Source organism: Phascolarctos cinereus, unplaced genomic scaffold (genome assembly GCF_003287225.1).
Source record: "Phascolarctos cinereus isolate Bilbo 61053 unplaced genomic scaffold, phaCin_HiC Scaffold_1;HRSCAF=81, whole genome shotgun sequence".
Classification (NCBI taxonomy): Eukaryota; Metazoa; Chordata; class Mammalia; order Diprotodontia; family Phascolarctidae; genus Phascolarctos; species Phascolarctos cinereus.
The window spans coordinates 93,229,489-93,242,252 of NW_027555514.1; the positions used below are offsets into that span (position 1 = coordinate 93,229,489).

At 40.9% G+C, this 12,764-nt stretch overlaps 1 protein-coding gene across 2 annotated transcripts in view; it reads left to right on the forward strand.

Moving 5' to 3' along the window:
- Positions 1-3,134: 3,134 nt before the first annotated feature.
- PDIA4 (protein disulfide isomerase family A member 4) overlaps positions 3,135-12,764 on the forward strand; it is a 37,675-nt gene continuing 28,045 nt past the window's right edge. The window contains exon 1 of one of the 2 annotated variants that reach the window (XM_020977504.2): positions 3,135-3,646. In XM_020977504.2, the coding sequence (XP_020833163.1) occupies positions 3,559-3,646 (88 nt within the window). In that variant the 5' untranslated portion in view covers positions 3,135-3,558. The remainder of the gene's footprint in view (positions 3,647-12,764) is intronic. The other variant, XM_078153037.1, reaches the window with a different exon arrangement.

A 12,764-nucleotide genomic window follows, 5' to 3' on the forward strand; every position in this document is an offset into this window, starting at 1 on the left:
ATTGTTCATATTTGTTTGAGATGCCTCCCTTCCTTCTTCCTCACTGAAAGAGTTTCTGGCTACATAGTATTTTATGCAGACTTGAGCCTTTTGAGCCATCATCTCAGAATCATATCAAGCCTATCATTTCTCTGAACTTTTTGAAATCTGCTTCCCTAAAGTCTAAGGTAGGAGTTCTTAATCTAGAGTCAATGAAATTTAAAAAAAAAAATTAACTATTTCAGTATCATTGGTTTCCATTGCAATTCTATGTATTTAAAAAGTTAAAAAGTTAACTGCTGGTCTAATGTATGTGCATGACAATGCTCAGCCTTCCAACAAAACTTTTCTAAGATGACATTAATTTTGAAGTTCTATGATTATACTGTTAATTTTCCCAAAGGTTCCTATATCGCCAACCAGTTGTTGTTTTTCAAAATTTAGCCTATTTACTTCCTCAGTCTTCTGTAAGTGAGCTATGTATACCAGGAATTTAACACATCCTATTTGTTTTTTTAGCACACTAAGATTTCCTGCAGCTGTCAAGATAGCTGAAGGCCTCTCAGGGTTCCAATAGCTTGCCCTCTGTAACAGTATTGTGATTTATACTGGAATAATTCCTCTTATTTCTCTTGGCAAAGTTGGATAAAATAGAGGGAAACATTTCAGAACTTCACACATCTTAAAGATGGCTTTATAATATATTGATTCACAAGTCATCATGGGGAGAGGAGAGGACTAGGGGATCCTATTAAAGTTTATTCTTTAAAGAGTAACACTTGACAGAGCTTTCCTCCCACAATATTATCTGAGGTGTCTTTCCCTTCTCACAGCCAATTAATAAGCACTGTCATTCTTCCTTGGCGATGTCTCATCTTCCAATCTTCCAATTCCTTTAAATTCCCACTGTACTATCTTTGTTTAAGCCTGTATCACCTCACACAAGGACAAATGAAATAGCTTCATATAGTTTTCCTGCTTATGGTCCTTTCCCCCTGTAATCTACCAGGAACACCACCACCAGTTTTATCTTCCTGAGATTGACTTCATCACTTCACTCCCAGTGTCTTATCAAATAAAATCCTAACTCCTGAATTTCCATCTCAAGCTATCTTCTAGCTTAAAAAAAAAAATCCTCATGTTCCCATAAACCTTTGCTCCAAACTAGTTTCTTATAGTGCTAGGAATATGCCTTGCCCTTGTCCTCCCTAAAATGCTGTTCCCCACCCCCCCTTCTCAATCCAACTTCCTCCTTGATACTTTTCCCCCAGGCAGCCCTCCTGCCCTTCTTCATCCTTTTAACAGCTACAGCCCTCAGTGTCTATATCACTTTAGCATATCTCTCCTTGGCCAGAGAGGCTGCACTAGATTCATCTTATTATTCTTTCCCCAGCATCTAGCATAATTCTTTATCTATTATTGGTGCTCAATAAACATGTTGATTGCTTTATTTCTTAGCTGTCCTTAGGTTCCCTCCAGAGACTTGATGTTCTGTTCCAAAAATGCAAACTCCAAATGCTGCCTTGACGTCATGTGGGCTTCTCTACACAAGCTCGCTTTTTCAGTCATGTTCGATATTCTATAGTATTATGGCCCTAGTTGGTGACATTTTCAGGTTGTCTTAAGACTTAGCATTGGAGTCAGAGGACCAGGGTTCAAAAATTGTGGTTGTTACTACCTAACTTTGGACAAGTCACTTAACTTTTCTGGGTACCAGTTTCTTTATCCTTTAAATGAGGTGTTTGGACCAGATCTTTCTCCAAAATCCATGCCAGCTCTAAGTTCTTTGGGATCTGGGGATCTTCAGGGTACAGTACAAGCTCCAACCTTTAAACTGATCTTCCTTGATGAAATATTAAGACAACCAAATTTTAAATTTCCTTGGAGAAAAAAAATAATCTACATTTGGAAAATTAACCATCTCCCACTAGTTGCACTGAAAAATATGGTTAAAAATTCTCTAAAGGAGATCCATCTAAATAAGCTAAAGTAGTACAAATACCTCAGGTTAGAACCCAGACAATTCTAGAAGCTAATGCTGATTATTTCCTTCCTCTTACTTAGTACTTGGCACAAAATGCCTTTATTTGTTTGTAATCCAGTTCTTAGCCTTGGTATATTACACAGCTCCTTGGGACCAAGAATCCTCACTATCAGATTCCTTCAGCTAATGCATGCCTGAGCAGTATGTTCACTTCACTCACTCAACTAGCTACCATTTATTAATCTCCTATTATTTGGAGGCACTTCAGGAAGAGCTGAAGATACAAAGGCAGGCCAAAAAACTAAAAAACAAAAAAACCCACTCCAAACCCAACCACGGGTCCCAGCTCTCATGGAATTCATTAACTAACAGCACTATGACATTCAAGACAACGTTTCCCGCAGTCTTTCTACCAAGGGATTTAAACCATTAGTTAGTGCTCAAACTAGTTTGCCCTGGGAGCAGGTAACTCGAATTGGCCTCAGAGTCCCTTTAAACCATGCGGGCTTGGCTTGACCAAAGTTAAGTGGTTTTGGTCTTTTCAGAAATCCTGTTTCGCTGACTCCTTCTCCGCTCCACGTTCACCTCTATGCATCCTTCCTCCTGCCCAGGAACAGCCTTCTCCCCTCGCCACCACTGTGAGGCCGCTGTAATGGTCCCCTGCGCCCGCCCCGCGGCTTCATTTCCCTAATGCCTCAGGGTGTCAGTTATCTGGCCAGCACCCCGAGGCCGAGGAAGGACGCTTGATCAGCGTATCCTGGCGCAGGGACACGCGTTACTCGGGCATAGGGTACGGCCTCGGGCGGGGAGGCCCCGCGATCCGGCAGCCCGGCCCCCAGCCCTCCCCCCCAGCCCGGCCAATGGCCACCCGGGGAGTAGCCCAGTCCCGTGCGGCCCGGGGCAAGCGGAAGCAACCGCCGTGGCCGCTGTCGTCGCCGTCACCCCACCCCCAGCGCCCCTACTCCCGCTTTGTTCTCTCCCCACTCCTCGCGGACTCTCGGAGAGAACCGAGTGGCAGCCGCTGATTGGTAGCCACCAGGCAGCCAATCAGAGAGAGGCACCTCAGAGCAGGCTCGGGGCTTTTAAATGCCCTCGTTCAGCCCCGGGATAGAGACGAGGGGAGGGGTTAGTGCAAAACAGGAAAAGGAGGTGGGTCCGAGGGGCGGGGAGAGGAAAGAAGGAAGGAAACCCCGAAAGCCGCTCTGTAAAGTGGTGGCGCAAGTGCTGATGAAGCGGATTCGTGGAGTTGCGGGGTTGGCTCCTCCGAGTGGCTGAACTGAAAGGAGGGGGGGGAAGGTGGGCGTGGACCTTTTAAAAGAACTCCGCCACGCGCCGTTTCAGCGGACGCCTGCCTGGGATTGGCTGAGCTGCCAGAGCTTCCTTCCCTGGCTGGCCAATCCCCGAGGAGAACTTCCTGGAGGCTTTTTCTCTTTCTCCTCCACGCTGTTGTCTCTCCAGTAGGGTAGGCGAGAGGCGGGGACGCGTCTGAGCCAAAATACTCCGGAGCCAGAAACTGCAGGGCCAGGAAGAGAGCAAGAAGGAGGAGCAGTCGGGAGAAGTGACCGCACCTGGGCTGGTTGGCAGCAGCTTCCCCAATGAGGCTCCACAAACCCTGCCTTCTGGTCCTCCTCTTGGGACTGGCCCAGCTGCTGGTGCTGGCGAGCGCCCACGAAGCGGGCGAGGGTGAGTGTGCGGCGGGGACCCGAGGCCTGCCAGCCCTGTTGCGTGGGACGGGGCCTCGTCCAGGGGGGGCGGGTTGGAACCCAGGTAAGCGGCGGTTCCTCGGAGTCGATTCCGAGCTGCTCCTAGCTTGGTGCTGAGGGGAAGGGAGCAGTTTGTCGGGAGCTACAGCCTCCTTTCTTTTCCGACCGTGGCCTCTGACCCCCCCCCCTTTTCCATCTCTGTGGATCCTGGGGCGGACCAGGGAAGGGGGAGGCATCCTAGGACTTTCAGGCATCTTATCTCTTGAAGATGGAGTAACTAAATGATCCCCTAAGAGGCTGAGAAGAAAGATTCGGACATTTTTCTTCTCTCATGAGCTGCTGCCTTCCCCTACAGCAGGCATAAGGGACATGAAAGTTGGAGGAAATTCCCGTCCCTTGTTCTTCTCACCTGCCCTGTACCTGTCAGTGCCCCTCCTGAGTCCCTGAGAAGCTGCCTTAAGATTTCTTTTGCAGGGAGAGGGAGGGAATCGCTGTGTTTAAAAAAAAAAAAGCCATGGTTTTAAAGAGGATGAGCAAGGGAAAGCTGGACAAAAGAAGCAGGAATTACTAACAGGAGAAAGGTGAACGGAAGAGAAATGAGAGTTATTTGTCTATTAGATGTGCGAATGATTAACCCATTAAAGTGAGAATTGGGGACTGGTTTTTTTTTTTGGAAGGAAGGTAACTAGAGTTCTGTTAATTGAATAAGACAGACAGGTGGAAGTACTTTTTCAAATAAAAACGTTGTATAAATGTAAGAACACAAGTATTGCTTGCAATAATAATTGTTAGGTAAAATCAAAGTCTTTACCAGCACTCTCTGCAAAACCTTTTCCATCTAGACGCTTAGTTTATTCGCAGTGGAGGTTGCTGCAGTACAAATGAAAATCCTAGCATTCTACTCACTGTTAGCCATGTAGTGGAATTGGTGTACTTCACTTTCTTTCAGACATATCTTGATCACAGACTCAAGGTAGTCTTTGTCTAAATTGAAAATGATCTTAAAATGGACTTTTTAAGCGTGAAATTATGTAGTACTTTTTTAAGCTTAAGAGATATGTATCATCTTTGTGAGATTTTAAGTTGCATTTTTGGGGAGAAGTTAAGCTTAGCCCTGGATGGACCGACCATCTTACAGTCTGATGGGCCTGCTGACTACTGGGTTATGTAAATAATACAGATGGAGTATGTCTGACCATCCGCTTTGGTTCAGTGAGAGAATTAAGATAATTTGTCGAATGAAAAACAGGTAAATTAAAATAGGTGTCCAAATACCAGAAACAGTTCTTATCTGGCTTTGCAGAAATCGGGGTCATACAACATACAGTGTCTCGGAGAAGCAGGTAGCCCAGAATACTCTACTTTCACCTGATTCCTATGATCTAAATTTTAGTAGAGGAGATTAATGGAGTTAACAACTTTTGGGTAGTTCTCAAGGTAAGTGTTCACTCTAGAGCATGGGTTCTTAACTTTTTGTGTTGAAGACTCCTCTATAATGTCCTGGTGACAGGTGAAGCCTGTGGACTCCATCTCAGAATAAGGTTTTTAAGTACACAGAATGACACAGGAAGCCAGTTATATTGAAAGAGTTATCCAAAATTTTTTTTTAAGTTCATAGGCCCCAGGGTAAGAATCCCTGTTCAGTGTTAGCTTAGTCTCTTACTACTTATAATGAATTCACTCCATTTCAGAAAGTAGTGCTGCTCTTTGTTTTTCAAACTCCAATCTCAGGGAATTTAAGTTTTTATTCTAAATGCTTTCTTTTCCCTAGACCTCCTTTCCCCTGGCCAGGGTGGAGCAAAGTGTTTATTTTCCCCATTAATCTTTATTTTTAGGTCTAATATATCTTGAGATCCAGATAATTTAAATGCCTCCAAAGTATAATCACCAAATTTCGGCTTTATGCTCTGCTAACAGTTATGTATTAAGTGTCTTAGATTAGAAGGTAACCATCACTTAGTACTTTTTTTCATTCTGCAAGACAAATAGAAAAGGGGAAAAAAACCCTAAGCCCTTGTTAAAGTTGGACAAATACTTTGTTTTATTTGGTATTTAAAAGTACAGAGGTCTTGAAACTGCCAAGAGAACATTAAATGCTTTTTTTTCCTTTGAAGTGATACCTTTAGCAGCCAAAAAAAGTGGATGTCCAAGCATATACAACAAATAAGGCACCTACTATTTATTTGAAAGGAGCTGCTAGGCATGGAGGATACAGAAACAAAAGCATAACATCCACCTTGACCTTAAAATAGGTAATATTCTACATGAAACTGAACTTTTCATGGTTATGAGTAATACCTGATTTGCATTTGGCCTAAGAATGAACTAGAGAATATTCAGCTTCATCAAGTTAACAGTTTTTCCTTTCATGTGTTTGAATTTAAATTTTCAGGCATTGCTGTAAGACAATAATACATTCATCTCACAAATGGATGTATAATCTGGGAAACAGATTCAAATTATTTAGATTCATTTTTGAGAACTTCAGAATGATTATCTATTCCAAAAAGACCCCTTCCCAGCCCCAGAAGGCTGAGTAGTATAGGTGGAAGAACCCTGCACCTATGATTGTAAAGACCTGGATGCTTAACCTTTTCAGAACCCAGGTTTCTTCACTTGTTGAATAGGGATAATATCACACCACCTATCTCAGGATTGTTGTGAAGACAGTGCTTTTTAAAGCTGTAAGGGCTTTATATCTAATTATATAAGCTAATCCTAAAGAGGTTTACATTCTAAAAAGAGCTGCAGTGGTTGGTTGGGTTGATAGATGAGCAATCAAAGTAGAGAGAAAGTACTATGTTTGACTGGGAAAGCTGTAGAATTCAACAAGTTGCTTCCTTGGCCCTGTATGCCCTCTGTTAAAGTATAAGAAACGGTTTCTAACATCAGGGAGTTTACTGTCTCTTTAGGGGGTATTGCTTACCTCTTTGTTTTATAAGCTGCCTATTTCCTAGCTATGCCTCCTTCTCTGTGCTACCTCCTTGCTGGAACACCCCACGGAAACTTTTATACTTATAATTTTCTGGAATATAAACTTCTAGTTTTGAATATGATTGGAATTCTTCCTGCCTGTGACCTCAGGGGTTGGAAACCAAAAAGACTTATCTCACCCCAGGACCTTTCCCCATCCTGGAGTTGATCTAACTGTGGAAATGCCAGCTTCCCTGACTCCTCGTGGAACTAATTGCCTGAGTTCCTCTGAAGCATGGACTCTAGTCCGTCCAGCTGTGGTCTGAAGACCACTTTGCCGTTGAATCCTTGACAGTATCCCTATTGGTGTCCCTTCCCTTTACCTTCCAGTCTCCTTTTGGAGGTCCTCTTTGTTGGGAGGTACCATTGTCAGCCATTGTGAGGGAGTTGATGAGAAACCCTTAAATCAGAGGTGTAAGTTCTGGCTCCAGTTCAGCACTTCTTTGGGGATCTTCCTTTAAATACGAAAATAAAAAGGACCTATTCCTTTTTAACTTTTATTGGTTTCGCTAATTCTTCTGCAAAGCTCTTTTAGTGCCAGCACTATATCATGATACAGAGTTAAGACATACTTGTGTCTTCTTCCAAGCTCTATGTGTACTGTGGGAAGGGTACACAAACAATATATTCTTGTGTTGTTATTATCAGACTGTGATTTAGATGGTAGGTGCTGTATTCCAGTGGAACAGAGCCACCAAGAACTGGAGTAACGAGAGAAGAATTAGGACTTAAGCTGTGTCCTAAAGAATTGATCAAACTTAGAAAAGAAAATATCCTTAGTTTTTTTTTTTAAGAGGGAATGGACTTTGGTATGTTTGGAAGGAAAGGAATAAATAAATATAGACATATACATATATATATATATATATATATAAATACACACACACACATATGTACAGATAAATGTATGGTTTGTATTAGTTAGCTTAATAATGATGGCTAACATTAATAGAGCACCTGCTATATGCCGGATACTCTGCTAGGCACTTTACAAATATTACCTCATTTGATCCTCACAACAACCTTGTGAAGTAGGCGCTGTTATTATTCCCATTTTACAGAAGAGGAAACTGAGGCAAACAAATTAAGTGACTTCCCGACTGTGAGACCAGATTTGAACTTGGGTCTTCCTTGATTGTAGATTTACCTCCGTCCACTACTCTACAAAACTGCTCCCAAGAGAGAAGGAATATCTTCCTCTAAGACTATAGGAAAGAAGGAAAACAAAGAGGGAAGGCAGTAATTCATATTTTATAAAGTGCTTTATTCATAAAGTGCTTTAATGTTTACAAAGCTTTCTTCTCATAACAACCTAGTGAAGTATTATAAGTATTATTATGTCTGTTTTATAGTCAGGAAATTAAAGATGAGACTGGTTACATGAGTAGTAGTGTTGGCCCCAAGTTTTAAACCCAGATCTCCTAACTCCAAGCCCAGTATACTTTTCACTAGCTTCTCGTGGGCAGTGACTGTCTTTTGGCTCTTTTTGTATCCCTGAGACATAGCATAGTGCCTGGCTTATTGGTGGGTGCTTAATAAATGTTATTGATTGCTACCAGACACTCTCTAAAACCCTGCTAGCTTTTATCAGTAGAGTAGGTTGTGAAATTAACTGCCAGGAGTTGGGGTTGGTAACCTGGGCATAGATACAGCTTAGAAAAGTTGCATACTAGGGAACTAACAGAGTGGTGTATTTTGTTTTTGAATTAATCAGTAGCAAAAAGGGATCTGTCAAACTGAAAAATAAAAAACCCGTTTATACCATTTTGGATCTTTCTTCAGAGACATTCAGTGGTTTGGAAGCAGGAGGGAAGAAAGTAGAGGGTAAGAGTGATTTAGGGACTTGAGGAATATGTGAGCACATTATTCAGATAGCTGATTGGGAAAGTAGACACTCATGAAAAATGCTTTCCACCTCCAGAGAAAGAACTGATGGAGTCTGAATGCAGATTGAAGCATACTGTTTTTCACTTTATTTTTTTCATGTTATTTGTGTGTGTGTGTGTTTTCTTTCACAACATGACTAATAAGGAAATATGTCTTACATGATTCCACATATATAATCTATATCAAATTGCTTGCAGTCTAGGGTTGGGGGGAGAAAGGGAAAGAAGAGAGAATTAAGAACTCAGAAAAAAAAAGAATATTAAAGTTGTTTTTACATATAATTGGAAAGAACATATAGTATTTAAAAAAACCCTCAGCAACAACAACATCTACTTTGTAAAGAAAGAGAAGGATTAAGAGATTGCAGGCCCTGGCTCTAAAGGTAAATAACAGATTCAATAAGTGTGGAAGAACTAATGGGTTAGGACAGATAGGGTGAACTTTACTCTCAAAATCTTGGAGGTAAAGTAGTGACATGAGGTCCTTGTGGTCCAAGTGGTAATTCTCTTTCTTTCTCTCTCTCTCTCTCTCTCTCTCTCTCTCTCTCTTTTTTAAATAGTATTTTGTTTTTTCCAATTAGATATAAAGACAGTTTTCAGTATTAATTTTTTATAAAATGTTGCATTCAAAATTTTTTTCTCCCCCCCAATTCCCTTCCCCAAGACGGCAAGCAATCAGGTACAGGTTATACATGTGCAATCATGTGAACATATTTCCACATTAGTCATGTGAAAGAAGAAATAGAACAAAAGGGAAAAGCTTTGGGAAAGAAAAAAGAAAATAGTATTCTTCGATCTACATTCAGATTTCATAGTTCATTCTCTGGATGTGGATAGCATTTTCCATCATGAGTCTTTTGGAACTGTCCTTTGTCCTTGATCATTGCATTGCTGAGAAGAATGTGAGGTTTTTATGCCTTAGTACATGGTCAGTTCTTGTGTAGGTGCCACATACTGCTGAGAAAAAGGCATAGTCCTTTCTATCCCCATTCAGTTTTCTCCAGAGGTCTATTATATCTAACTTTTCTGAAATTCTGTTCACCTCCTTAATCTCTTTCTTGTTTCTTTTGTGGTTAGATTTATCTAGTTCTGAGAGGGGGAAGTTGAGGTCCCCCGCTAGTATAGTTTTGCTATTTCCTCCTGTAACTCACTTAACTTTACTTTTAAAGGAGTTGTTTTCTTCAATTTTTGTGCCTTCTTTTGCAAGCTATTGACTCTTTTTTCATTATTCTCTTGCATAACTCATTTCTCTTCCCAATTTTTCTTCTACCTCTCTTACTTGATTTTTTTTTGGGGGAGGACAATGCAATCAGGGTTAAGTGACTTGCTCAAGTCACATAGCTAGTAGGTGTCAACTATCTGAGACCAGCTTTAAACTCAGGTCCTCTTGACTCCAGGGCTGGTGCTCAGTCCACTGCGCCACCTAGCTCCCTCTCTCTTACTTGATTTTTTAAAATCCTTTTTGAGCTCTTCTAAGACGAAGTCCAAGAGGACTTTTTGGGCTTGAAACCAATTCATATTCCCCTTTGAAGCTTTGCCTGTAGGCATTTTGACATTGTTGTTCTCTTCTGAGTTTGGGTTTAGATCTTTTCTGCTACCATAGTAGCTTTCTGTAATTAGGGCTCTTTTTTGTTTTTTGCTCATTTTTAAAAGTTGAGCTCTGCTCCTGGGGTACTGGGGGTACTGTCCCAAGCTTCTTGCACTAGGGGTCAGGGGCCTGGTAACTGGATTTCTGCACTGGGGCCTCTGGGGTTGGTGGCTTGCCCACTGTGCTAGGGTGGCCTGGCCTAGTGGTGCCTCTTGTGTCCAGGGTTCCAGTACTGGCAGTTTGCCTGCTGAGCTGGTTCTGGAGGCCTCATATCTGGCCTGCTGAGCCAGGACTGTGGGGCTTCAGGAGCTGCTGTTGTGCAGTGGCTAAGAGCCTCCTGCTGGCTTGCTCAGACCAACCCTGGGTTCCACTCTTCTTTTACCCAAATGAGACCTTTCCTGAAGTCCTTCTGAGTTATCTTGGGCTGAAAAATTATTTCACTCTATCTTTTTGTGGATTCTCTTGCTCCAGAATTCTTTTAGAGGCTAGATTTAATGTTGTTTCCAAGGGAAGCTGGGGAGAGTTCAGGCAACTTCCTGGCTTCTCTAGGCCATTTTGGCTCTACCCCTCCTTTTTTCCCCCCACTTATTAGATGGACCTCTAATTTAATTTTTCCCCCTGTTAATAAGCCTTTATTTTCTCTCCCTCTCATCCAGTTCCCCCTTAAAAAAAAAAAAGACAGTCCTTGTAACAAATATTTATAGTCAAGCAAAACAAATTTCCATGTTGTTCTTATTCAGAAATCCGTGTCTCATTATGCATCTTGTATCCATTGCCTTTCATTCGGGGAGGCAAGCAGCATGCTTCATCATTGGTAAAATGGAATCTTGTTTGGTCATTGTATTGATCAGAATTCAAAATTCAGTGTCTTTCAAAGTTCAGGTTCTTCTCAGTTCTTTTCCAGAGTCTTTGAAAATGTTTACAGTGTTGGATATTGTTCTGATTCTTCACTCAGTATCCATCGATACAGAACTTCCCAGATTTCCCTGAAATCATCCCTTTCATCTTTAATGGCATAATGATATTCCGTTACATTTATGTGCCTTAATTTGTTCAGCTGTACCCTGCAGTTTATGGGCACACCTTTAGTTTCCCGTTCTTTGTCACTACAAAAAGAACTGCTTATAAGTATTTTTGTACATAAAAAGTCTCTTTTTCTCTTTGACCTCTTCAGACTAGAGATCTAGGAGTAGTATCACTGTATCCAAGGGTACACCTAGTTTAGTGACTTTTTGGACATATTTCTAAATTGCATTCCAGAATGGGTAATTGTTAGAATCATTCACAACTCAATCAATGCATCCATGTGCCTGTTTTCCTGAAGTCCCTTCAGCGTTTGTCATTTTCTTTTTTTTTTTTTTTTTTGGTCAGCTTTGCCAGTCTGTTGGTTGTGAAGTAGAAACTCGAGTTCCTTTAATTTGCATTTCTTTTATTAGGGATTTGGGGCATTTTTAACATGGCTTTTGATATCTTGGATCTCTTCCTTTTGAAAATCATCAGTTCATATCCTTTGACCATTTATCAGTTGGAGAATGGTTCTTGTTCTTATTAATTTGAATTAATTCTTTGTATATAAGAAATTCAACCTTCTAAAAGAGAAACTTGCTCCAAAGATTCCCCCCCCCAATTGTTTCCTCCTCATTTTAGCAGGTTAGTTTTGGTGTGAATTCATTCTTAAATGAATAATTGTAGCAAACATTTATGTAGTGCTTTAAGGCTTCCAAGAAGCTTTTTAATTTGATCCTCACTACAACCCTGGGGTCAAGTACTATTATTCCCATTTCACAGAAAAGGTGGAAAGAAGTAATATGACATTCAAGATCTTACAGCTAAGAAGTGTCTGAGGTCAAATTTGAATTCAGTTCTTCCTTACTCCAAGTTCAATGCTATATTCATTGTGCCGCCTCCTTGCCTAAATCACAGGATATTAGAGATCATCTAGTTTGATCCTCACAGATGAGGAAACTAGAATTATGTTAATAGCTATATTAGAAAGGCTCTCTGGTTAAAATGGAACAGCTCGTATTTCTATAGTGTTTTTTCATTTTATTTAAAAAATTTTTATTTTGGGGGCAGCTAGGTTGAGCAATGAATAGAAAACAGGCCCTAGAGTCAGGAGGACCTGAGTTCAAATGTGGCAGACACTTGACACTTACTATCTGTGTGACCCTGGGCAAATCACTTAACTCCAATTGCGTCACAAAAAAAATAAAATAAAATTTTTATTTTATTTTCAGTTTCAAATTTTCATTTTCCCTTCCTCAATTGAAAAGGCAAAAAATATATTCCCTGTTATTATAGCGTGTTTTTTATTCAATATTCTCATTTGTTTCTCACTACAAAATAAATTCATAAAAATCAACAGCATTTCTATATTAATCAACAGGTATTAAATGCCTATACTGACCACTCTGCTAGGTGGGGGAGGAGGATACAAGTACACACAGAACAAAACTTCTTACTCTGAAGGAATTTCCATTCTAATGGGGAGACAAGTACATTTATACATACATAGAGTATTATAAAGTGCATAAATACAGATAACGAGAAAGTAATTTGGGCAGGAAGGCACTAACAATTGGAGGGATCTAGGAAGGGCTTTCTGCATGAGATTGGTACCTGAGCTGTGTCTTAAAAAAGAGGAGGACTCT